The sequence below is a fragment of the Lithobates pipiens genome, unplaced genomic scaffold (genome assembly GCF_037356315.1).
Source record: "Lithobates pipiens isolate NorthernLeopardFrog02 unplaced genomic scaffold, aLitPip1_a1.2 Scaffold_27, whole genome shotgun sequence".
In the NCBI taxonomy this organism is placed as follows: Eukaryota; Metazoa; Chordata; class Amphibia; order Anura; family Ranidae; genus Lithobates; species Lithobates pipiens.
Window position 1 is genome coordinate 14,570,273 of NW_027507788.1, and position 26,948 is coordinate 14,597,220.

General features: G+C 47.8%; 2 protein-coding genes across 3 annotated transcripts in view; one reads left to right on the forward strand and one right to left on the reverse strand.

Annotated features, from left to right (window-relative positions):
- Positions 1-6,811, forward strand: part of LOC143933555 (G protein-activated inward rectifier potassium channel 4-like) — a 109,935-nt gene extending 103,124 nt beyond the window's left edge. The window contains exon 3 of the mRNA XM_077456487.1: positions 5,920-6,811. Within this exon, the coding sequence (XP_077312613.1) occupies positions 5,920-6,245 (326 nt within the window). The 3' untranslated portion in view covers positions 6,246-6,811. The remainder of the gene's footprint in view (positions 1-5,919) is intronic.
- An 8,169-nt stretch (positions 6,812-14,980) lies between these two features.
- Positions 14,981-26,392, reverse strand: LOC143933556 (cytochrome c oxidase subunit 6B1-like). 2 transcript variants are annotated; one of them, XM_077456489.1, is made up of 4 exons: positions 26,233-26,392; positions 21,939-22,052; positions 17,329-17,429; positions 14,981-15,204 (listed from the first exon to the last, which is right to left on the reverse strand). In XM_077456489.1, the coding sequence occupies exons 2-4, from the start codon at positions 22,042-22,044 to the stop codon at positions 15,151-15,153; spliced, it is 261 nt and encodes an 86-aa protein (XP_077312615.1). In that variant the 5' UTR covers positions 22,045-22,052; positions 26,233-26,392; the 3' UTR covers positions 14,981-15,150. The 2 variants fall into 2 exon arrangements, with proteins under 2 accessions (XP_077312615.1, XP_077312614.1); XM_077456488.1 differs by having other exon boundaries at positions 21,939-22,049; positions 26,233-26,388.
- Between the last annotated feature and the right edge of the window lie 556 nt (positions 26,393-26,948).

Consider the following 26,948-nt stretch of genomic DNA (forward strand, 5'->3'; position numbering starts at 1 on the left):
GCCTAAGTGTGCTCCAAGGGCGTGCATTCTAACTGTGGGGGTGGGGGCAAGGCTTAACTGGAGGAAAACAGTGATCCATGTTTCTGCAGAAACACAAGATCTCGATCTTCCTCTCTCACTTAAAGCGGAGGTCCACCCTAAAGTGGACCTCCGCTCATCGGAACCCTCCCCCCCTCCGACGCCACAATTGGCACCTTTCAGGGGGGAGGGGGGTGCAGATACCTGTACAGTACAGGTATTCTGCACCCACTTCCGGGATAGCTCTCTGCGGAAAGGGGCTTAGATTACGCCCCTTTCCGCAAGTGCCCGCCCCTTTCCGCAAGTGCCCCGCTGCCTGCTGGGAAACACACAGATCCCAGAGGCAGCGGGGACCATCCTTATTGCGCAGCGCGACTCGCGCATGCGCAGTAGGGAACCGGGAAATGAAGCCGAAAGCCTCCATTTCCTGATTCCCATACCCAAGATGGCGGCGGCAGCACCTTACAGACGATCTAGAGATCGGCTTCGGGTGCCAACATCGCGGGCGCGCTGGGCGGGTAAGTGTCACTATTTTAAAAGTCAGCAGCTGCAGTATTTGTAGCTGCTGGCTTTTAAAAAAATAAATAAAAAAACGCGGATTCCTGGCGGACTCCCGCTTTAACGGTGGTCTGCTTACATAGACAGACCCCAGTTCTTCCTCTCCTGTGAACGATCGGAGGGTCCTGGGGACATCGCATCCGCCGGTCCCGCTGACTGGCTCCTGCTGTGTCCAATCACAGCGGGTCCATGCTCCCCAGATCCTGTGCACGAAATCACGGTACAGATATGCGACTTCACGCAGGAGGGCCGCTCCCTGACACAGTATATCTGCATGGAGCGTTCATTAAGAGGTTAAAATGTATTTATGTGTAATACCGCGTACACACGATCGAATTGTCCGGCGTACTTAGTCCGGCAAACAATCCGGCGGATAGTCCGGCGGACTTTCTACACACACGGACACACAGAAAGTCCGGCGTTTGCTAGCACGATGACGTACAGCACGTACGACGGGACTAGAAAAAGGAAGTTCAATAGCCAGTAGCCAATAGCTTCCTTTTCGTAATTTGCTTCTGAGCATGCGCCATTCTTAGTCCACCGGACTAGCATACTGATGAACGTATTGTCCGCTGAAACCCAAGATTGGACTGCAAAAATACTTTCTAAGTCCGCCGGACTTTACGCTGAGAAAGTGCGCTGAAGCCCACACACGATCGAATTGTCCGGTGAAATGCGTTTCGGCGGACTAAGTACGCCGGACAATTCGATCGTGTGTACGCTGCATTAGTGTGTAAAACTGCCGGGTGACATAATAATTTGCAAAACCCACCACTTTATTCTCTAGGGCTTCTGCTACAAAAATATATAATGTTTCAGGGTTCTATGTAGCAAAAATACAGATTCTTACTTGTAAACAAAAAAGTATCGGAAGAAGGTCAGGTCTTAAAGTGGATAAGCATGCCCTGCATGTTGGGCCTCTCTATGTGGCCAGGCTGTGAAAACGTCTCACACATGTGGTATCACCATACTCAGTATGTAGCAGAATGTGTTTTGGGGTGTAGTTGCAAATATTCCTATACAGTGTGTGAGAAATAACATGTTAACCACTTGCCGCCCGCCCTATAGCAAATAGACGGCGGCAAAGTGGTTGCATAATCCTGACCGGATGTCATATGACGTGATCAGGATTATGAGCCGCTGCGCGCCCCCGAGGGCGCGCATCGCGGCGATCGTTGTTGCGGGGTGTCAGTCTGACACCCGGCAACTACGATCTCGGTAAAGAGTCTCCGACGGAGACTGTTTACCATGTGATCAGCCGTGTCCAATCACGGCTGATCACAGTGTAAATAGGAAAAGCCGGTGATTGGCTTTTCCTCACTCGCGTCTGTCAGACGCGAGTAGAGGAGAGCCGATCGGCTGCTCCTCTGACAGGGGGGGGTCTGTGCTGATCGATTATCAGCACAGCCCCCCTGAGGATGCCCACACTGGACCACCAGGGACGCCACCAGACCACCAGGGATTCCAGTCAGTGCCACAATGGATGCCAATCAGTGCCCATAATGGATGCCAATCAGTGCCCACAATGGGCATCACTGATTGGCATGCATTATTGATTGGCACTGATTGGCATCCATTAGTACAATATATTATAATACAATGCCGCCTATCAGTTCCCATCTGTGCTGCCTATCAGTGCCTACCCATGCCCACCTGTGCCGCCTACCCATGCCCACCTGTGCCGCCTAACCCATGCCCACCTGTGCCACCTATCCATGCCCATCCATGCCAATCCGTGCCAATTTGTGCCACCTATCAGTGCCCATCCGTGTCGCCCATCAGTGCCACCCATCAGTGCCGCCTATCAGTGCCACATATTGGTGTCCATCAATGCCACCTCATCAGTGCCACTTCATTGGTGCCACCTCATCGGTGCCCATCAGTGCCGCCTTATCATTGCCCATCAGTGTAACCCCATCAGTGAAGGAGAAAACGTACTTATTTGCAAAGTTTTGAAACTGAAACAAAAAAAAAAACATTTTTTTAACATTTTCGGTATTTTTTTATTTGTTTAGCAAAAAAAATAAAAACCGTAGAGGTGATCAAATACCACCAAAAGAAAGCTCTATTTGTGGGAAAAAAATGATAAAAATTTCATTTGGGTACAGTGTAGCATGACCGCGCAATTGTCATTCAAAGTGCGACAGCGCTGAAAGCTCAAAATTGGTCTGGGCAGGAAGGTCTTTAAGTGCCCGGTATTGAAGTGGTTAATATGACATTTTTTCCGAAGAATTGTGGGAACGAATTACAACTTCAAAAAACTCACCATGCCTCTTACTAAATACCTTGGATGGTGTACTTTCAAAAAGGGGTCATTTGGGGGATATTTGTATTGTGTTGGCATGTTAGGGCTTCAGGAAATGAGTCCTGGCCATCAGTACATCAGGTGTGATCAATTTTCAATGATTGGCACCATAACTTGTAGAACCTTTTACACTTGTGCGACTTATCCTGCAACGTCACATGACAAGTCATACCCCATGATTTCCAATGAGTACCATTCACATCGGTGTGACTTCAAGTCGCAGCGACTTCAAAGTAGTCCCTGCACTACTTTGGTCCGACTTTTATGTGATTTGAGGTCCATAGACCTCAAGATTACAGTCGCATCAAAACCGTGGCAGAATCGCACAACTTTCAGGTCACACAAGTGTGAAAGGGGCCTAAGGCTAGCCATACATTACTCAGTTTTCTTGTACAATTTTCCTTTAGATTTACCCAAATCATATAATATGAGGTCAAACCCAAACACTTTCAATTTGTATACAATCAGGCAGGCCCTTGCACTACATAACTGAAGGTAAATCTAAAGGAAATTCAATAAGAGATTTGTTAAGCCTAACTTTCACACAGACCAAATATTATACACTGATTTTGTTTTTTTTTCACCAAAGAAATGGAGCAGAATACATTTTGGTCAAAATGTATGAAGAAAAATTACTTATTTGTAAAATTGTTTAGCAGAAACTAAGAAAAACTTTTTCCAAATGTTTTGATCTTTTTTTAATTTGTAGCGCAAAAATGTAAAAACCCAGTGGTGATTAAACAAGGAAGCTCTATGTGTGTGAAAAAGATTGATAAAAATATTATATGGGTACAGTGTTGCATGACTGAGTTTTTATCATTTAAAGTGAGACAGTGCTGAAAGCTAAAAATTGGGCAGGATGGAGGTGAAAGTGCCTGGTATCCAGGTGGTTAAAGGATAAGTTCACTTTAAAAAAAAAATGTATTTGTATATGCCCATCACTGCTGTCGATCAATGCCCATCAGTGTCCATCTGTACCGCCTATCCGTGCCCACCAGTGCCGCCTATCAGTGCCCGTCTGTATCACCTATCAGTGCCACCTATCCGTGCCCACCAGTGCCGCCTATTAGTGCCCATCAGTGCCACCCAACAAAGCCCATCAGTGCCACCTATCAGTGTGGCATATTAGTGCCGCCTCATCAGTGCCCACCAGTGCCACCTCATCAGCGCACATCAGTGAAGGCGGAAAATTACTTAGTTACAAAATTTACTGACAGAAAAAAAAAAGTAAAAAACATTTTGTTTTCAAAATGTTTGGCCTTTTTTTTTGTAAAAAAAATAAAAAAAAAACAGCAGTGATTAAAGCGGAGGTCCACCCTAAAGTGGACCTTCCGCTCATCGGAACCCTCCGCCCCTCCGGCGCCACAATTGGCACCTTTCAGGGGGGAGGGGGTGCAGATACCTGTACAGTACGGGTATCTGCACCCACTTCCGGGATAGCTCTCTGCGGAAAGGGGCGTAGATTACGCCCCTTTCCGCAAGTGCCCGCCCCTTTCTGCAAGTGCCCCGCTGCCTGCTGGGAAACACACAGATCCCAGAGGCAGCGGGGACCGTCCTTATTGCGCAGCGCGTCTCGCGCATGCGCAGTAGGGAACCGGGAAATGAAGCCGAAAGGCTCCATTTCCTGATTCCCATACCCAAGATGGCGGCGGCAGCACCCGAGAGACGATCGAGAGATCGGCTTCGGGTGCCGACATTGCGGGCGCGCTGGACAGGTAAGTGTCACTATTTTAAAAGTCAGCAGCTGCAGTATTTGTAGCTGCTGGCTTTTAAAAAAAAAAAAAAAAAAACGCGGAGTCCCGGCGGACTCCCGCTTTAAATACCACCAAAAGAAAGCTCTATTTGTGTGAAGAAAATTATAAAAAATGTGTTTGGGTACAGCGTAGCGTGACCGTGCAATTGTCATTCAAAGTGCGACAGTGCTGAAAGCTGAAAAAGGGCAGGAAGGGGGTGTAAGTGCCCGGTAGGCAAGTGGTTAAGGATCATTCGCATTAGTGGGATTGATCTTCAGAGTGCATTTGAAAGGCGGTGTGGTGGCGTTGTATCGTATTGTTGCCTTATTTAACCCTGTAAAGCCCGCACTAGCACGCCGCATCTGTGATGCAGACACTTGCAGAGTGGCCCCATTTAGTGCTGGTGTCCTATCATAGATGGTCCCCCATCGGATAGTGTCCGCTGTGTACTGCGCATGCGCAGTACACAGCACGCACAGATTCCGAAAATAGCCGAGGATGAACGGCACCGTGAGTCCAGGTTCTATCCCCACCATCCAAGTGGACATAGAGTAGGAATATATAAGAGCCGAGCGCAGCGAGGCCGAGCCCGAAGCGTGGCGAGCGAAGCGTGGCGAGCGAAGCGAGCCCGCGAGGGGCCCTCGAATTTTCCCAATCCTATGTCCGCTTGGATGGTGGGGCTACCACCTCCACTCACGGCGCAGGCGCCGTTCATGCATGCGCACTACGGGGCGGACACTATATGATGGCAGGACACTATCTGCCAGAACACGGGTTCACATTTGGGGCAGCTTCAAAGTCATCTAACTCTGAAGCCGCCCCGCACAGCGCGACCTCAGCGCGGCTTGCAAACGACTTATTTAATAGAAGTCAACGCAAGCCGCTCCGAAGTCGCCTCTAAGTAGTACAGGAACCTCTTTCTAAGTCAGAGCGACTTGAGTCGCTCCCATTAAAACGGTTTAATTTCACTGCATGGAGCGCGACTTGTCAGGTGGCTATAGTCGCCTGACAGGTCTCCCCAGTGTAGACCGGCACTTAACGTAGCGCCTTCTTAAAGCAACAGTAATTCCTGCCGCAACATGTTTAAACCTCCAATTACTGCCTCTAAAACGAAAGGGGGAGCAGTAAAAACAATAGACTTACTGATATTAAATATGATTTATCCTCTTTTTTTTTTTTCTCTCTAGCAATCAATGATAAACTGTAAGCAAACAGCCTGGCACATCTTAAGTGCTAATCTATACATATTACAAATCTGACAAAGTAAAATTCACAGGTTCTCTTTATGCTCTGTTTGTTCTTTAGGGATGACATGCCAAGCCCGCAGCTCCTACGTGGAAAGTGAGGTCCTATGGGGCCATCGGTTCATGCCCGTCCTTACTCTAGAAGAAGGTTTCTATGAAGTGGACTACGACACCTTCCACAACACCGACGAAACACCCACCCCTACCTGCAGTGCCAAAGATCTGGCAGAACTCAACGAGAAAGGCGAGGCCCTACAGCTTACCTCCATCAACAGCAAGGGCAACCAGACCACTGACAACGACATACAGGAAGGCCCAGAGGATGAGGTCCTCCCGGCCGTGGCCAACGGGGACATTAGTAAAACAAAACTGGACGGTTGTGAGTGAACAGCAGGAACACTGTAGTGGATTGCCACAAATGTATGGAATTATTTGCCAGCAATACAAAGATGGTGCCACCTTCATGAAATGCCGTGGTTGACCTCTTCAAGACAAAATCCTTAAAGCAGTAAAGGGCATTAAAGTGGTAGAATATACAATTTTAACGAATGGTTGTAGGCCACATTCAGTATTATTATAGTACCAGAGATGTTAAAGGAGTCTTGGCAGAGACAGTGAATTATTTTGGCTTTTTGCATACTGCAGTTGCTGTTATGAACTCTAGGGGAGCCGAACATAAAATGATCAGGCAGCATGTAAGCTGAGATAAGAGCATTCTAGTCCTTCTAAGGACTGACCATTGTTCACATGTCTACACAGTCTTTAGTATCTATATGTAGCCTCCCCCTTCATCCCCTGTGCTTACATTACCTGCTTGAAGCAAAGAGAAGCACAGTACTCATCAACTACGGAGACCTATGTAACCAATAAAAATGTTACAGACCACAGGAATCATCTGAACATCTTTATGAGCAATTAAAGGCAACCCATTAGCTACAATAGTAAATCATAAATTAATCTGCAATTTTCTCATTTTTATTTCTTGATTATTAGGTGGGCAGGTGGTTTAAAGCAAAAAAAATTATAAATATATATATATATTTATTAGGGTGTTTCATTTTCTAAATGGGAAAAAATAAACTCTAAAATTTTTGCAGACTTTGCTTACGTCCCGAGTCTGAGTGATGTAAAAGATATATATGCTAAATATCAAGAAGATTGGATAATATTTAGAGGTTGCACACTTTGATCTGTTTTGTAAAAGTAGGCAATTTTTAAATTTAAATTTTATTTGGAAAACTAGAAATCACAAACTTAAAATACTTTTAAAACTATACACTAAGATTAATAGGTAATATGATAGGCAAAACGTGTGTTATATTAATCAACTTTGAACGATGCAATCCCTTGTATTCTGTCACGTCGTGAATCCCAAACAATTCAAAGAACGTCTTTGTTTTATTAGTAACGAAATGGCTCAGGTCTTTTCCCTTCAAAAACCAGGTTTTTACCCTCTAATCGTTTCACTTCCTTTTTCTTTGCAGGTTTGGTTTCTGCATTTTTAGGTCATATTTTCCTTAACAGCCTGAGTAATACATTTGTCCACAAAAGCCAATCCTACGTTTGTTTCTGACAGATACCATAGGTGTCTCTTAGCAACTGTGAGAGCACATCTTTTGACGTCTGCATCTGGGCAAGTGCTCAAAAGCTGTAACATATCCAAATCATTCTTTGGAGCCCATCAACTTAGAATTGCCTCATGCCAAAAGTGAACATATATGAGGTTAACAAAATGTGCAATCCGTTTCATTCCTTCCAATTGCCGTTGAGGAATATTCAACTGTTTAGTAAAGAGGACAATTTTAAGTGCATATATTGCCTTTGCCATCCACCTTGCTTGATGCAGTGCCCCTGGGATCCTGAAACTTAAGTCGTTTTTAGACCAACCTCCTAGGTACAGAAGAGAGAGTTGTAGTAACTCTTTGTAGTCTTCTCTTGGATGACTTCCATCTTTTAGGACATTTTGGACGCAGTTAACCATTTTCCCGCGTTGTTCTTCTAGAAAGCCTTGAACGGGACTTTCTTCATCCAGCATTGTTGTATATGACTTCTTATCAAGTGAAGCCCACAGACTTTACTTTGATAAAAGTGATCAATGTGTGCAACCCCTAATTATTATTCAATCTTCTTGAAATTTGGCATAAGAAAAGTCATATGAAAATCACATCTTTAAAAAAATGAAACACCCCAATAAATTCTTTTATATATATATATATATATATATATATATATATATATATATATATATATATACACACACACACACACACACACATATACACATACACACACACATTCATTTTTTTATACCCTCCCCTATAAAAATGCTGTGAGCTACACAATGCATGGCTAGCCATGTCAGGATGATCCCAGGGACCTCTCATTCTGAACACATGAACACACATAGGGGATGATTTACTAAAGGCAAACGGACTGTAATTTGCAAGTGCACAGGGAATTTGCTCCAAAGCTCAATAAATGCGATGACGCTTCACTTTGCAAAGAATACCCAATCATATGCGAGGAACATACAAAAAAATATATAATAATGCAATTTTGCTTGCACATGATTGGATGATAGGAGTCAGCAGAGTTTCCCCTCACTTACTAAGCTCTGGAACAAATGCCCTTGCAAAGTGCACCGTCTATGGGATTGAATTACTAAAACTTTTTTCTTAGCAGAGCTGCACCAGATTTTGCACACTCCAATCAGCTTGCAGGTTTGTTTGTGTTTTTGTCAAATCTTAGTTGAACAGGCTTGGCTACCATGCACAGCAGCACTAGATTTTGCACTTCTCCATTTGCACAAGCTAGACATTTCAGTGAATGTATCTATTTAATTCCAAGTCAAGGTTGGCAACATGTCTACTTTGCTGGTGCACCAGATTTCCATGGAAAACTGTACCAAAAGACCAGTGAATGCTCTCCTACTGGCAAAGAATGCACTGGGAGCCAGGACTCCCAGCTACAGGGCCGGTGCTCCCACTAGGTGAACTAGGCAGCTGCCTAGAGGGCGCTGCTGCCTAGGGGGCACAACCATGGCCGTTGACCCACTAGCCTGGCCAGGGAACACAAGGGGCCCTACACAAGGCTGGGGCGCTGGTTGACTCTCCAAAGAAAGCAGCAGACATGGAGGACATCCGGTATGGCTGCTGCAGAGGAGGTCAGCCTGTGACGAGAGTCAGGCACGAGGACAGCTGGGGAGCCGGAAAAGGCAAGCACCATGTCTCCGGACGTAGAAGAAATTCTGCTGCCCTGGTGAGTCCACTCTGACCCTGTTGCAGTCAACCAAGCGGCCCTAGACAAGACCAACCGGGGGGGGCTCGTGCTGCTGTCAATCACATCCAATGACGCGTCGCGCCGGGGGCGGGGCCGAGTGATACAGCGAGCGGCTATGGCCGCCGGCTGTATCACGGGAGCGCGCCCGGAAGTGCTTCTCACCATTCGAGGGAGCTCGCATGAACGTGAGAAGTAATTGCAGGAGGAAGCAGAGACAGCCGCCGAGGGACCCCAGAAAACCAGGTTCGGGGCCACTCTGTGCAAAACGAGCTGCACAGTGGAGGTAAGTATAACATGTTTGTTATTTTAAAAAAATACCTTTACAACCCCTTTAACTCCCATGTTACAATCAATGAAGTGCCCCGCTGTATGTACTTTCTAAAAAATATGGAACTTCATACCTCATTTCTCATTGTCTGTACAATACATGCCGTTCATGTGACTGCCCGGCCCGCCTCTCTGTTCTCACGTCTCTACTGACATCAGCGGGGAATTCTCAGCCCCGCCCGCCTCTCTTCTGATATGATAGCTACGGTCAGCGGGCGGGGCTGAGAATTCTCCGCTGACGTCAGGAGAGATGTAAGACGTGGGAACAGAGAGGCGGGCCGGGCAGTCACATGAGCGGCATGTATTGTACAGAGCGCTCTCCTGGGAGGGGCGGGGCAAGTCAGGATGACGTCACCGGCAACCGTTTAAGGTCGTATGTATCGATGCTGCATCGGGACACCCGAATCGCGATGCATCGATTAATTTCAGCACCCCTAGCGTGCACCTGGCCCATGTTGCCAATGAGATATCAAACTATTCACCAAACTTTTAAAGCTCATATGTATCACACAGATCTTTCATAATTAAATGTGAACAAATGAATCTTTGACGTGCAAGGAACTTTTCTTTGTCAAATTTTAAAACTGCTGCTCCTTAGCCATTGCCTAGGTAAAAGATCACATGGTCTCTGGTTACCTGTAGAACTTTGGGCATTTCATATCAACAGAGACTGCAGAGAGTCTAATGTTTACCAATCTGACCTTGTCTGTTGCAGTAAGATTAGAGGATCAGCAAGGAACAATCACTGTGAAGCACTAAGCAGGAAGCACAGCCTGCAAATGTAATGAACAAGAAAATCTTTCCCTCGTGTACATATAGCATTACAAACTAGACATTAACGCACTCACTAATAAGATTTAAGATGACCATGATCAAATCAAATGTAAGCATTTGTGTTTTAAAAAAACAAAACAAAATCATACAATGCAAGCTCTTATGCATGCAAGTTTCTCTGGGGGCCTCAGAAAGTCACCCCTATATATATATATATTAAAGCCTGAGCAAACCATGCTGTCTCAAAATGGTATTGGTGTAGAAAGGGGTATAACAGCCCTTAGCCCACTAACCTACCAGTGCTTGCAATATCGTAGGTTATCAATCACAAGGCAGCCTCGGGCCCAATGGCCATCTACAAAAGTCATACTCCTGCTGTATACCAGGATTATAGTGCAATTGGTGAAAGCTTTGCATTAGCCCGTCCCTTCATAAGGGAGGAAGGACTTGTAGGCAGTTGGTGACTTATGGGGCGCCTTCTCGGTCTATTGCATCCCATATTGTTACTCAAAGGGACATGGAGATACCTTGCCTACAGACCCATTCGGCCCCAAGTCAGTCTGTTTCATGGGGCCTGGACCTGTGTTTGCAATCATCTTTGCTGTAAACAGTATTTCTAGACACCACTAGAGGGCACTCTGTAAAGACTGGAAAACCTGCATTGTGCAGCCAACTTTTTGGAGCACAGATGGAAGTACAGAGAGCCGGTGGGCTGCAGTCAGCACTGCTGAAAACAGGACTTCTCTCAAAGCTGAGCTCCAGCTCTCCCTTCAGTCTAGGACAGTTGTACCGGCTCCTCTCCTAGACTGAAATGGCTTACTCAAATTTGACTGCATACTGTGAGCTTCTCAGAATGTGCATTAGAACCTGCAAAAAGTCAGATAAAGCCTGCCTCATTTCCTGGCTGGAAAACACCTAGCTTCATCTAGATCTTTTATGCCACAGCCCAGCCTCTTTCATTAATTCCAGTCGTTTCAATCATGGAGGTCTAAGCTGGCCATAGATGGATTGAATTCCAGTCGGTTCAGCAGGAACCACTTCAGTACAACCGCCTGTCAGATTTCTTTTTTGCATGTGATCACTGCTATAGCTATCAGCAGTGATCATTGTGTTTGGCCGGATGGGAAGCCTCCCTGCCGTCACGGCAGAACACAATAACACTACGGTAGGGATTCCCCCATCAACAGTGTTTATGGGGGAATCAAGCAAATTTCCTTCCTGCAACCCACAGATTCTAGAACAGAAAATCGCATCATCTAAGGCAGAAATATGCAATTAGTGGACCTCCAGCTGTTGCAAAACTACAAGTCCCATAATGCCTCTGCCTCTGGGTGTCATGCTTGTGGCTGTCAGAGTCTTGCTATGCCTCATGGGAATTGTAGTTCGGTCCACTAATTGCATATCCCTGATCTAAGGCTTACTTAAGGTTACAAGAACATGGACCATCTTGCCAAATCTTAAAGCCCTCTGCAGTTTTCACACAAGGGGGCAGTAAAGTTCACCTAAAGAGTAACTCCACTTTTTTCTGGGAAAAAACAAAAAAAAGCAAACACACTACTCCCCCTCTGGGTGATTAATGTACATTGCATGGATTTAACAAAGTAAATGCTACTGCTCTGAAGAAAAATGCCATTTGTTGTATGCAGAATGAATCTGAATGGGAGTGACGGTTTCATTATTAATCAGCGGATGCACTTGCAGGGCTCTAATGAAGAATGTTGCAGTGTCAGCAACCCTTTAGACGAAGTGAATAAGCCTTTGGAAGTAGATCACCAAAAATTATATTTTTGTTGCAGAGGATGCCTAAAATCGGATTTGTATTTTAGGAGTACACTTCTGGGAAAAATATCAGTGAGCCAAATTACCCAAGCAGAAAATTATATTTCTGGTCAAGTTCTTTATACCATCTGTATACAGAATGCCTCCAGGCTGCCATATTGGAACATCATGATAAATCACAGCAATGCAGATTGAAAATGATGTTTAATTACATTCAGTTACAATATGACTTATGTCACAACGGTGTATGCTATATATTTTTTTTTTTTTAATTGCCACCCCCCCCCCCCCCCCCCATGAAAAGTGGAGTTACCCTTGAGGCCGGGTTCACACTGCTGCAGTGCAAATCACATCCGATCTCCGTAGCGATGCGAGTTCAGCCATACAGATAGTATGGCTGAATTCGCATCGCTCCCGCAGCAAACTCGCACGGGACCCTTTTTTTGGTCCGCAACAGAATCGGATCGCATGGGGGTTCACACCATGCGATCCGATTCCTGTGCGAGTCTGCAGATCGCACTGCGATATGCGGACGGATCTGGGGGTGTCATTAACATTTCATTGACACTCCCAGCCATTCGCATAGGGCAGTGTGAACTGCCGGCGGGAGTCATGCGATTCGGGAAAACGCAGCGGATTCGCGGCGTTCCCGCATCGCTGTGGTGTGAACCCAGCCTTAAAGACTGCACCAGTAAAGCACTGGAACGATGGATAGAATGTAATACATTTCCAATCACCAACCTGAAGGTGTCCACCTGTTGCAGCAAGATAAATGACAGCCGAGATGTAACTGACTGCTTCTCTGCCTCATACTGTTGCATCTTTCTCAACCAGCCATTCTATTTTAATATCGATGCACTGTGAATATAAATATACCGGTTAAAGCGCACATCAACAGTCTGCGATACTTATGTGCCATGTATGTTATCATCTGCCGTTTTCCAATAAACATTTACTAGAACACTGAATTATTCTTTTGCTATGTGCCGTGACCAGTGAAAATTGATTACATTCTCATCTGCAATAAGCCAATTGGGAGCAAGCTGTTACTTGAGCGGGGGGTGGGGGGGTGGTGGTTTGAATGTCTGCAGAGAGACTGTTACCTCCACACAGAGTGCCATGGTCCTTTTCTGCAGCATGATGCTGGCAAAGAATTATTTTTTTTAATGAACTTTGAGATATAACAAGGATAAATAAATAAAAAAATATAGATACATAAAGAAAAAAAGATAAAGTTCAAATGGTGGCTGTGTGGTGCAAGGTAATGGATTGCCTTGCCCCACACTGCGCTGCATGCAGTACTTTTTATCAGGTCACTGTGCCTGCATGCCAACGCAACACAGTGGTTTTTATCTGGGCACATAGGAGACAAGGCATTTTGCCTTGTCCTTGTGCTGCGCTAGCATAGCCACCCAACGCATTCACACCGCATCTGGTGTGAATATACCTTTCAAAAGTAGAGCTATAGGCAAAACTTTTTAATTTTCCATTTTGGATAGAGCGAGGGAGGGTTATATCCCCTGTAAGTTTATTTTATTTTTTTCACCATCTGTGTACCATTGCAGACTTCCCAAAACGTCCTGTCCCAAAACCAAACAGGAAGGGACCTTTCACACGGGCTTGTTCGGATTACAGATTCCGTTTGCGCAGCGAGGATCGAGCCGTTGATCCCGCTGAGCAGGCGGACGACAGGTCCGTCTCCGCTCACTGTGCTGAGACGAACCTGTCAGAGCCCTGCTCTCCTCTATGGGGAGATCGGCTGAAAAACCAGACTGCCTGTCTGTTTTATGTGCAATCGGATCCTCCGGAACGGATGGAAAATAGGATTTCTATCTGTCTGGATTTCACAGACAGGATCAGATACTGGCGGATGTCAGCAGCTATGTCACCCGCTGACAACCGCCCCCACTCCATAGAGGTGCATTGAGCTTCCAATCAGGGCCACCTGAAAAACTGACAGGCGGACCAGATCAGAGAGCCAATGTGAAAAGGGCCAAAGTGAGACATCCATGCAAAATTATGGGAATTCCTTGAGGCCCCCCGATCTCCAGAACTAGTGTCCCCATTGGAAAAATTTCTCTTAGTTTACTGGGGGGGGGGACCCAAAATTCTGTATTTTCTATTACTTTCAATGATAATAGTAAACAGGACGAATAGAGAGGGAATCTCCCTAATGAGGACACAGACAGCAGTGAAAAGGAATGCCACGTACACACGACCGGACTTTTGACAGCAAAGGTCCGACAATTCGATCGTGTGTGGGCTCCATCAGACCTTTGCTGTCCAAAAATCTGACGGACTTTAGAAATAGAACAGGTTTCAAATTTTTTTTTCGCCGGAATTTCCGCCGGACCCAGTTCCCATCGAGAAATCCGTTTGTGTGTATGCTAGTCCGACGGATGAAAACCGACGCTAGGGCAGCTATTGGCTACTGGCTATGAACTTCCTTATTCTAGTCCGGTCGTACGTCATCACGTTCGAATCCGCTGGACTTTGGTGTGATTGTGTGTGGACAAGTCCGTTCATTCGGAATATCCGTTGGAAAGACAGTTGGACCTATTCCATCGAAAAGTCCGCTCGTGTGTACGCGGCATTACAGGTGTTCTAATCCTTCTGCACTATCACAGTTAGAAAAAAAAATTAAAAATAACGTTTTGAGCTTTAGTTATACTTTAAACTTGCGGTTCACACTGAAGCAGCAGGGGATTCAAAGCAATGCTTGGGCATTTCCCACACCACAATCCATGCATGTGAACTGCATGTTAGGTTAAACGACAAACCCAAAAACCAGGTTGAAAAACGCAGTGTGATTGGCTGAAAGATAAAATGGGTGTGAACACCCATGCAATCAGATCCCAGTGCGAGGAAGAGAATGAAAAAGGAGAAAAAAATAAAATAAAAAAACCACACACAAACACCACAACACACCACACCCACACACACCCCCCAACACAGAAGCCAAATTTGAATAATTTTCATGTTTTATTGACATAGAAATAAAAAGTTACTGGATGCTCCTCCATCGATTTAAAACGGAAGCAAAATTTATGTGGACAAAACCAGCAGAAACATCAGGTCCGGCATGAACATTCAAGATTACAGGAATAAACTTCACAAGTCCAACGTAGATCCTTCAGATTTTGGCCGGGAATGTGCCCGCTTCTCTCTGATCATCCCACTTCTCCACCTGGAGAAAAATACACAACAGATCAGGAAATATTGACACTGCTTTATACTTACAGGACCAGCAAATATCTAAATACATGAATGTTAAAAAGCAAAAAGTTCACCTTTTGGAAAATAAAAATAAAACCTATTTTTGCAAAAAAAAATTAGCACTTTCCCCCCTAAGGAGCCTGGAAAGCATTGCACTGGTGATCAGTGGATCAGGGGTACAATGTCAGCCTCCTGCAGACAAGCCCTGCAGCTTTCAGCTCACAACTGTATATGGGCCAACTGTTTACAAGCTGCAGGGCTTGTGGCTGAACTACAAGGCCGCTCATCAGTGACCTCACACTCCATTCAGAACTACAAGCCGTGTCAGCAGTTGTAGTTCATGCATTCACAGGAAACGAATGAACTTATCCTTTAAATAAAAGCAGCTAAAGCCCAACTCCAACCACACTGTAGATTTTTTTGCAGAACCAATTAATGTATTGAAATTTTTGCTCACATCGGCTAATATTTACTCAAACTTGAGCACCCAGAATCTAGTGCAGCTGTGCATAGTAACCAATCAACTTCTAACTTCAGCCTTGTTCAATTAAACTATATAAAAAAAAAAAAAAAAAGCCTGGAAGCCGATTGGTTTCTATGCAGAGCTGCACCAGATTTTTCACTTTCCACTTTTAGAAAAATCTGCAGCAAATTTGGCGAGTACAGAATCACAGTATATAAAAAAAAAAAAAAAAAAAAATGGAGTAGTGGGTGGAAGAAAGCTTTAGAATGGCAAAGATGTTTTTTATTACAAATTATGTGAGCAGACTGCCGTTCCTATTTAAAGCAGTGTCCAGACATTTTACTTGTAGCGCCATTAAAAAGGAGCTCCAGTCCTTTGAACAAACTTTAAAAGTCACCAGCTACAAATACTGCAACTACTGACTTATAAGGCTAAGGATCCAGCACTCATCACCTCGGCCAGTTCTTCTCCAGGTATCAACACCATCTTGCTTGTGGGAAGCTGGCTCTGATTTTAGCCCTCCACCATGCATGCACAATACGCTCTGCACTTTCTAAATGGACCTGCGATGTTGCGAGCTGGAGGAAGGGGTGCCAAACATCCGCTTAGTTTGCCTAAGAGAGCCAAGCAGAAGTGGGAGCAGGTACCTACTATAAATGGGTACACAATTCAAGGAAGAAAATAAGATCAACTCTGAGGCTGGGTTCACACTGAAGCGATGTGGGAACGCCGCAAATCCGCGGCGGGTTCCCGCATCGCATGCCTCCCGCCGGCAGTTCGCACTGCCCTATGCGGACTGCTGGGAGTGTCAGTGAAACCTTAATGACACCCCCAGATCAGTTCGCATATCGCAGTGCGATCTGCAAACTCGGACAGGAATCGGATCGCATGGTGTGAACACCCATGCGATCCGATTCTGCTGCGGACCAAAAAAAGGGTCCCGTGCGAGTTTGGAGCGGGTAGGATGTGAATTCAGCCATACTATCTGTATGGCTGAACTCGCATCGCACAGAGATCGGATGCGATTTGCACTGCAGTGCGGTGCGAATCACATCTGGGTCTCCTAGCCGCAGCAGTGTGAACCCAGCCTAATACAGGTAGAGGAGGAAGAGGGGCAGAAAAAGCAGAAATAAAAAATTTTAGGTGAAGTTCTGCTTTAAATGTGTATTCTGTAAAAAAAAAAAAAAATAAGTTATTGCGCAGATTGCAATTGCCATATTCTTCTGAGGCAATTGCCATCCTGGCATTTGTGGTTCCACTGCAGCAAAATTATACTGGATATCTAAGGACTCGTTCACATAACGTACACCCACCCAAAGGCCATGTTTGACTGCACTGGGATGCATAGGTGTTCCATGCATCCCTGTGCAGGCATTTGCTTTTAAAATTTCACTCGCACGGTTGTGAAATTGTGAGCAGCTTCTGTGCAGCTACTGCACACCCCCCCCCCCCCCCCGCTGACATGAATGGAACTGCCTGCATGGGGATGCAAGGAAAACCAGTGCATCCCTGTGAGGGCAAACACAGATCTCCCATGGGGTATGTTAAAAAGATATGCCTGTGTGTACAAGGCCTAAGCCTGCTTTATTGAACCAAAGCTTGAAATGACCCAGACAAGATCCAGGGACTTACCCAGGAGTTGGGGCACAAGGACCGGTATACTTTTTTATACCACTGACATGGGTAGGGATCCTGTCCTTTGGCATTCAAAGACTTCTCACATCGATGAAAATCTACAAGGAAAAATTATGAAATGAAAACAGACTGGTAAGAATTGCAGATCACCATATTCACAATGCAAAAAGGAGCAAAAATAGACAATGCAATACCACTAATGTAGAGAAACCAGACACCAAGCTAAACTAAACGTGACCAATAACATTCCTGATTGGTTGCTGGCGTTAGTGCTTCAGTTCAGGTCTCATTTATACAGTGGAGCCCTAGGCGCTATTTTTTTTTTAATATTATACAAAAAAGGAGTGCAGCGCACGATTAGGGCTCATTAAAACATTTGAAATATAATAAAAAGTCCATGTAAAACCAAAAGCAGGTGGTGGACTAATAGTGCCAGCAAGCAGAGTCCCAGTGAGAAATTTCAATGCAAGGGTGACTTTCCATCCACCTCCAGCGCACCCTTTGCTCACCGCTAGGAGTGGATCACTGAACTAACAGATGGTCAACAATGCCTGTCCCATATGGGTATAATCTCCCAACAGGATCCAGAGCCACCGTTCAATATCCCAAGGGTATATTAAGAGAGATCCCGGGGAAAGGAGCCCCCTATTTGCGCAGTTTCTTCGAAGCCCATGTGAGTAGCGATTTGTTTGTTAAGTAAAGCCATTTTAAAAGGAAATCATCAGTGTGCACTTAGAGATTCTGCCTCTATCTTAATATTATACCCCTGGGATATGGAACGGTGGATCTGGATCCTGTTGGGAGATTATACCCATATGGGACATGCGTTGTTGACCATCCGTTAGCTCAGTGGTCCACTCCTAGGAGGTGAGCGAAGCGAGTGTGCTGGAGGTGGAGGGAAAGTCACCCTTGCATTGAAATTTCTCACTAGGACTCTGCTTGCTGGGACTATTAGTCCACCTTCTGCTTTTGGTTTTATTTGAATTTATATGGACTTTTTACCATATATCAAAATGTTTTAATGAGCCCTAATTTTTGCCCTGAACTCCTTTGTACAATATCAACTGTTAGATTATGTGAAAAATCTTTTAGCGTTCAGCTGCATTTTATCTTTGTGCTGATATAAACAGATCTTAGTACTGGATCGCCCACCTTTAACCTAACCACGGAAAATAACCCTTTTAAATCCACAAATGTGTCCCTGAATAAGCTCACCAAAAAAAATGTACTTACTAGTCCATCGAGTCTAGCGTTGTCTTACTGCTCCCCTCTGGTGCAAACAGACATGCTGCAGGGATCTTTCGCCAGGTCTACCCCGCTATGTGTCTGCGCTTGCACCAACCCAGTGCATGTGTGCAGACACGCCACGGGCCCCGCCAACAAACTGGAAGAGATCCAGTGCTGCGTCTGCCCATGTACAGGATACAGAGAGGAGTCTCGTAGAAATCATAGGCGGCAGCTTGCAGGACGTGCATGCTAAGAAATGTCGCAACAGTTCCTGCGCATGAGTGGGGTCTGCAGGTCAGAGTAGGTCATCTTCTCCTAGGTGAGAATGATGGACCTGATCTTTAGAGAAAAATAAAAAATACACACAAAGAGGATATAAAGTCTATACACCCTCTTATAACTGGGAATGTCTGTGTGTTTAGAATTAAGAAATCACATTCAAACTCATGTTAAGTAGTAGTCAATACACACCTGCCATAATTTAAAGTGCCTCTGATTAACCCCAAATAAAGTTCAGCTGTTCTAGTAGGTCTTTCCTGACATTTTCTTAGTCGCATCCTACAGCAAAAGCCATGGTCTGTAGAGAGCTTCCAAAGCATCAGAGGGATCTCATTGTCAAAAAGGTATCAGTCAGGAGAAGGGTACAAAATTTCCAAGGCATTAGATTCACCATGGAACACAGTGAAGACAGTCATCAAGTGGAGAAAATATGGCACAACTGTGACCTTACCAAGAACTGGACATAACTCCGAAATTGATGATAATGCAAGTAGTGAGTAGTTAATACTTTTTGTAGAGTAAAATGATTCCCGGTTTGTCTATTCAATGATCGTGGAGTCTATACTTAGAATTTTTGTATTTTATACAATGAAACTTTTTTCTGATAAAAATAAATAAATGACACTTGTCTACAATGTAAAGTAGTGAGTGTACAGCTTGTATAACAGTTTAAATTTTCTTTCCCCTCAAAATAACTCAACACACAGCCATTAATGTCTAAACCGCTGGCAACAAAAGTGAGTACACCCCTAAGTGAAAATGTCCAAACTGGACCCAATTAGCCATTTTCCCACCCCAGTGTCATGTGACTTGTTAGTGTTACAAGGTCTCAGGTGTGTTAAATTTGGTGTTATCACTCTCACTCTCTCATACTGGTCACTGGAAGTTCAGCATGGCACCTCATGGCAAAGAACTCTGAGGATCAAAAAAATAATTGTTGCTCTACAAAAGATGGCCTAGGCCAGTGATGGCGAACCTTGGCACCCCAGATGTTTTGGAACTACATTTCCCATGATGCTCTGGCACTCTGCAGTGTAGTGCAGCATCATGGGAAATGTAGTTCCAAAACATCTGGAGTGCCAAGGTTCACCATCACTGGCCTAGGCTATAAAAAAGATTGCCAAGACCCTGAAACTGAGCTGCAGCACGGTGGCCAAGACCATACAGCGGTTTAACAGGACAGGTTCCACTCAGAACAAGCCTCATCATGGCCGACCAAAGAAGTTGTGTGCACGTGCTCAGCGTCATATCCAGAGGTTGTCTTTGGGAAATAGACGCAAGAGTGCTGCCAGTGTTGCTGCAGAGATTGAAGGGGTGGGGGGGGGGGGGGGGGTCAGCCTGTCAGTGCTCAGACCATACGCTGCACACTGCATCAAACTGGTCTGCATAGCTGTCATCCCAGAAGGAAGCCTCTTCTAAAGATGATGCACAAGAAAGCCCGCAGTTTGCTGAAGACAAGAAGACTAAGGAGATGGATTACTGGAACCATGTCCTGTAGTCTGACGAGACCAAGATAAACTTATTTGGCTCAGATGGTGACAAGCGTGTGTGGCGGCAACCAGGTGAGGAGGACAAAGACAAGTGTGTCTTGTCTACAGTCAAGCATGGTGGTGGGAGTGTCATGGTCTGGGGCTGCATGAGTTCTGCCGGCACTGGGGGGCTACAGATCATTGAGGGAACCATGAATGCCAACATGTACTGTGACATACTGAAGCAGAGCATGATCCCCTCCCTTCAGAGACTGGGCCACAGGGCAGTATTCCAACATGATAACAACACCAAACACACCTCCAAGATGACCACTGCCTTGCTAAAGGAGCTGAGGGTAAAGGTGATGGAGTGGCCAAGCATGTCTCCACACCTAAACCCTATTGGTCATCTGTGGGACATCCTCAAAACGGAAGGTGGAGGAGCAAAAGGTGTCTAACATCCAGCAGCTCTGTGATGTCATCATGGAGGAGGGGAAGAGGACTCCAGTGCCAAAAAGAGGTTTAAGGCAGTGCTGGAGAATAAATGGTGGCCACACAAAATATTGATAATGAGCAAAATCTGGACATTCATTTAGGGATGTACTCACTTTTGTTATCAGCGGTTTAGAGTGTGTGGAGTTATTTTGAGGAGACAAAATGTACACTGTTATACAAGCTGTACACTCACTACTCTACAGCAAAGTGTCATTTCTTCAGTGTTGTCACATGAAAAGATAATAAAATATATTAAAAATATGAGGGGTGTACTGACTTTTGTGAAATACTGTATGTTATGGTCTGTAGCTTTGTCTGGGATAATTTTTGAGTCCTCTATTGTAGTATATTTGGGGGGGACAGTGGCGCTGGGGTGGGTACACGTGTAAAGTGAATGTGTTCCAGGGTCTGACACCCCCCAGTATATCACTTATGTTGGATCCATGGAAATGTTAAAGTGGTTGTATAGTCTTTAAACAACTTTTACCTACAGGTAAAAAAAAATAAAAATAAAAAATAAACTGTACGGTTTAGGAGATATTCCCCTCGCAATGCGCCGCTGACTGCAGCAGCGCATGCGCACAGGGGATTCTCGGCAGACGCCGGACCCTGCTGGAAAGAAATCTCCCGTGCGCATGCACAGGAGTGACGATATCACGGCTCCGGCCACTCACAGTGCCGGAGCCGCGATACCCAGAAGAAACGCTGAGGCAACATGTCAGCTCCCTCGGCGTGGATCGGGCGAGATGTCAGGGCCTTGTTCTAAGGTAAGTATTTCATAATGAGCTAGTATGCGGTGCATACTAGCTCATTATGCCTTTTTCCTTGCAGGTCAAAAACCAACAAAAAAAATAAAAAAATAAAATAAAAGAGAAAAGAACAAAAAAAAAAAAAAACAAACACACAAACTCAGCGGGTTTAATACTCTGGTTTACCCTAGGTGTTGTATGTATACACGTTTTCTATAACCAAAATGATATGCATATTTTAATTTGGTGGCTCTGTTTAATGTTTAGTTAAAACACAAGATAGAGAGAGATATAGATAATAGAGATTCTATATCTTTTAGAGAATATATAGATAGAGAGGTCTATTTATTTTTTGATTATTATTATTATTTTTTTTAATAATACTTACCCAGGTAGTTCTGGAAACAATGTTTGGTCTGGTTCTGGTTAGGAAAACGAGCATCAAATGGCGCAGTCTTATAGTTCTCAATCTTGGTACGAATGTCGTCTGCCATTTTGCCTGCTGAAAAGGAGTAACAAATTAAGACAGCTGCAATCTACACAAATATTACTAACAGATCACCGTGTACATTAAAGTGGTATGAAAACCAAACATCTCATATTGCAGCTAACCAATTACTGGTTGTAGTGGCTGCATTTGTTTTTCCCCGTTTTCACCTAGCGATCTGTCCTGTAAGGCTCGATTTACATCTATGCATGTTGCTTTTGAGCGTTTCTGCATATTTTTTTTTTTTACTGCTATATGCATTTCATATATTTTATTTGGGGGGGATTCGTTGTTGAGCAGACCTAAAAATTCAAATAGCCGCAAAAAAAAAAAAAAAAAAAAAAGACACTACATAATTTTCTGCAGCTTCTCCATGGAAATCTATTGAACAAAAAAAAAAACTAAAAATTTATATTATATATATATATATATATATATATATATATGCTCCGTTCTGCGCTTTGGCATTGCTGTGAACATTTCATTAGAACCTGCGTAAAAAAAAAAAAAAAAATATCCTGCTCTACAAAGAGCATGAAAAACGCATTGGTGTGAATGGAGCCTAACACACCTCCTGTATTAGAGGGCCCCCACTCTGGATGAAAGAGCACAGGGGGCACCCATGAACAGCAGCATTGCTAGTCTGGGAGAAGGGGAGCGTTCAATACTAAGCCAATACTTTCTAAGCAGTTACAGCACTCATGACATTAATATGTTACCAAATGAAAGCCAACATCTGCTTGTGAAGCTGCCTTAGGACAGCCACAGATGATCCCATTAAAGTGATCACATTCCCCCAATAGATGACACCCCCCCCCCCCCAACAGGAGACGACCCCCCTTCCGATAGGTGACCCCCCCCCCAACAGGAGACTGCCCCCTCCCCCCAATAGGTGACCCGCCAACAGGAGACTGCCCCCTCCCCCCAATAGGTGACCCGCCAACAGGAGACGGCCCCCTTTCCCCCCCAATAGGTGACCCCCCCAACAGGAGACGCCCCCCCTTCCCCCCCCCAATAGGTGACCCCCCCCCCCAACAGGAGACGGCCCCCCTTCCCCCGATAGGTGACACCCCCCCAACAGGAGACGACCCCCCTTCCCCCGATAGGTGACACCCCCCCAACAGGAGACGACCCCCCTTCCCCCGATAGGTGACACCCCCCCTTCCCCCGATAGGTGACACCCCCCCAACAGGAGACGACCCCCCTTCCCCCGATAGGTGACACCCCCCCTTCCCCCGATAGGTGACACCCCCCCAACAGGAGACGACCCCCCTTCCCCCGATAGGTGACACCCCCCCCCCCAACAGGAGACGACCCCCCTTCCCCCGATAGGTGACACCCCCCCCAGCAGGAGACGACCCCCCTTCCCCGATAGGTGACACCCCCCCCCCAGCAGGAGACGACCCCCCTTCCCCCGATAGGTGACACCCCTTCCCCAGCAGGAGACGACCCCCCTTCCCCCGATAGGTGACCCCCCTTCCCCAGCAGGAGACGGCCCCCCTCCCCCCGATAGGTGACCCCCCTCCCCAGCAGGAGACAGCCCCCCTCCCCAGCAGGAGACAGCCCCCCTTCCCCCGATAGGTGACCCCCCCTCCCCAGCAGGAGACAGCCCCCCTTCCCCCGATAGGTGACCCCCCCTCCCCAGCAGGAGACAGCCCCCCTTCCCCGATAGGTGACCCCCCCTCCCCAGCAGGAGACAGCCCCCCTTCCCCGATAGGTGACCCCCCCTTCCCCAGCAGGAGACAGCCCCCCTTCCCCCGATAGGTGACCCCCCCCTCCCCAGCAGGAGACAGCCCCCCTTCCCCCGATAGGTGACCCCCCCTCCCCAGCAGGAGACAGCCCCCCTCCCCCCGATAGGTGACCCCCCCTCCCCAGCAGGAGACAGCCCCCCTCCCCAGCAGGAGACAGCCCCCCTTCCCCCGATAGGTGACCCCCCCTCCCCAGCAGGAGACAGCCCCCCTTCCCCCGATAGGTGACCCCCCCTCCCCAGCAGGAGACAGCCCCCCTTCCCCGATAGGTGACCCCCCCTTCCCCAGCAGGAGACAGCCCCCCTTCCCCGATAGGTGACCCCCCCTTCCCCAGCAGGAGACAGCCCCCCTTCCCCCGATAGGTGACCCCCCCTCCCCAGCAGGAGACAGCCCCCCTTCCCCCGATAGGTGACCCCCCCCTCCCCAGCAGGAGACAGCCCCCCTTCCCCCGATAGGTGACCCCCCCTCCCCAGCAGGAGACAGCCCCCCTTCCCCCGATAGGTGACCCCCCCTCCCCAGCAGGAGACAGCCCCCCTTCCCCCGATAGGTGACCCCCCCTCCCCAGCAGGAGACAGCCCCCCTCCCCAGCAGGAGACAGCCCCCCTTCCCCCGATAGGTGACCTCCCCTCCCCAGCAGGAGACAGCCCCCCTTCCCCCGATAGGTGACCCCCCCTCCCCAGCAGGAGACAGCCCCCCTTCCCCCGATAGGTGACCCCCCCCTCCCCAGCAGGAGACAGCCCCCCTTCCCCCGATAGGTGACCCCCCCCTCCCCAGCAGGAGACAGCCCCCCTTCCCCCGATAGGTGACCCCCCCTCCCCAGCAGGAGACAGCCCCCCTTCCCCCGATAGGTGACCCCCCCTCCCCAGCAGGAGACAGCCCCCCTTCCCCAGCAGGAGACAGCCCCCCTTCCCCCGATAGGTGACCCCCCTCCCCAGCAGGAGACAGCCCCCCTTCCCCCGATAGGTGACCCCCCCTCCCCAGCAGGAGACAGCCCCCCTTCCCCTGATAGGTGACCCCCCCTCCCCAGCAGGAGACAGCCCCCCTTCCCCTGATAGGTGACCCCCCCTTCCCCAGCAGGAGACAGCCCCCCTTCCCCGATAGGTGACCCCCCCAGCAGGAGACAGCCCCCCTTCCCCCGATAGGTGACCCCCCCTCCCCAGCAGGAGACAGCCCCCCTTCCCCCGATAGGTGACCCCCCCTCCCCAGCAGGAGACAGCCCCCCTTCCCCCGATAGGTGACCCCCCCCAAACAGGTGACAGCCCCCCTTCCCCCAATAGGTGACCCCCCCCAAACAGGTGACAGCCCCCCTTCCCCCAATAGGTGACCCCCCCCAAACAGGTGACAGCCCCCCTTCCCCCAATAGGTGACCCCCCCCAAACAGGTGACAGCCCCCCTTCCCCCAATAGGTGACCCCCCCCCCAAACAGGTGACAGCCCCCCTTCCCCCAATAGGTGACCCCCCCCAAACAGGTGACAGCCCCCTTCCCCCAATAGGTGACCCCCCCCCAAACAGGTGACAGCCCCCCTTCCTCCAATAGGTGACCCCCCCAAACAGGTGACAGCCCCCCTTCCTCCAATAGGTGACGCCAGCAAACAGATGACAGCCCCCCTTCCCCCCGATAGGTGACCCCCCCAAACAGGAGACGACCCCCTTCCCCCGATAGGTGACCCACCCCAGCAGGATACAGCCCCCCTTCCCCCGATAGGTGACCCCCCCCAGCAGGAGACAGCCCCCCTTCCCCCGATAGGTGACCCCCCAGAAGGTGACAGCCCCTCTTCCCCCAATAGGTGACCCCCCCAAACAGGTGACAGCCCCCCTACCCCCAATAGGTGACCCCCCCAAACAGGTGACAGCCCCCCTACCCCCGATAGGTGACCCCCCCCAAGCAGGAGACAGCCCCCCTTCCCACGATAGGTGACCCCCCCAGCAGGAGAAAGCCCCCCTTCCCCGATAGGTGACCCCCCCAGCAGGAGACAGCCCCCCTTCCCCGATAGGTGACCCCCACAGCAGGAGACAGCCCCCCTTCCCCGATAGGTGACCCCCACAGCAGGAGACAGCCCCCCTTCCCCGATAGGTGACCCCCACAGCAGGAGACAGCCCCCCTTCCCCGATAGCTGACCCCCACAGCAGGAGACAGCCCCCCTTCCCCGATGGGTAACCCCCCCAAACAGGCGACAGCCCCCTTTCCCCCAATAGGTGAACCGCCCAAACAGGAGACGGCCCCCCTTCCCCCGATATGTGACACCGACAGCCCCCCTTCCCCCGAAGGGGGGGGGGGTGTCACCTAACAGGAGACAGCCCACCATAGGCTTCCCTGTATACACACAATTATATATATTTTTGTATTGAAATAGTAACGCAATTACTATATTGTTATTTATATATAACGCATTTCCTCCTAGTTCTCTCTCCCCCCTTCACGCGCTCGGGCGCCCCAGGCCTCTCACCTCAGCCTCGTAGTCCGTACACCCCGCTTCAATGTCACTTCTTTCAGAGACCGGAAGTGCCGCTAGAACCCGGCGGAAACACGTCACGCTACGCTAAGGGCACGGTAGAAGGGCACCGCAACTTTACGTCCGGACGTCCCTTACGTCCTCCCTCAGCAGCTCACTGCAGTCAGAGCGGGCGCGCGCCCCGGTGGCCTCCGATAGGCTGCGTGCCCGCGCGGGGGGCGGGGTTTAGCGCGGGCGGCGGTTCCCATTGGCCGGGCGGGCTCTGTTACTAGGGTGAATTGGTCAGGCGCCATTTTGTATGTGTGGAAAGTCACATCTCTGAGGGCGAGGAGGGGCCTTGAGGGGAATGTCGGCCCTTGGGCACTCCCTCAGCGATTCCTCAGAGCCTGCTGACTCTAGTCCGTGCTGAAAGCAGGGGAATCATTACCTGCAGTCCATGAAGCGAATGTTACCAGGGGCAGGAGCCATTTTGTAGTCTAATAAAGATATTATATGAAGTGGAGGAAAAATTAAGAGTTAAAAAAAAAAATATAATGTTAAAAGACACAAAACACACATAGGACATTCATATGTAAAATGTACAATATAAGGTCTCATGCACATGGCTGCAAAACCAAAAAATACTTTTTTATCAGTCATTTGCTTCCTTTTTATAGATGTGGATGCAGGTGTATTCATGCTCTGGGTTCAGATCCATAAAAAAGTAGAAA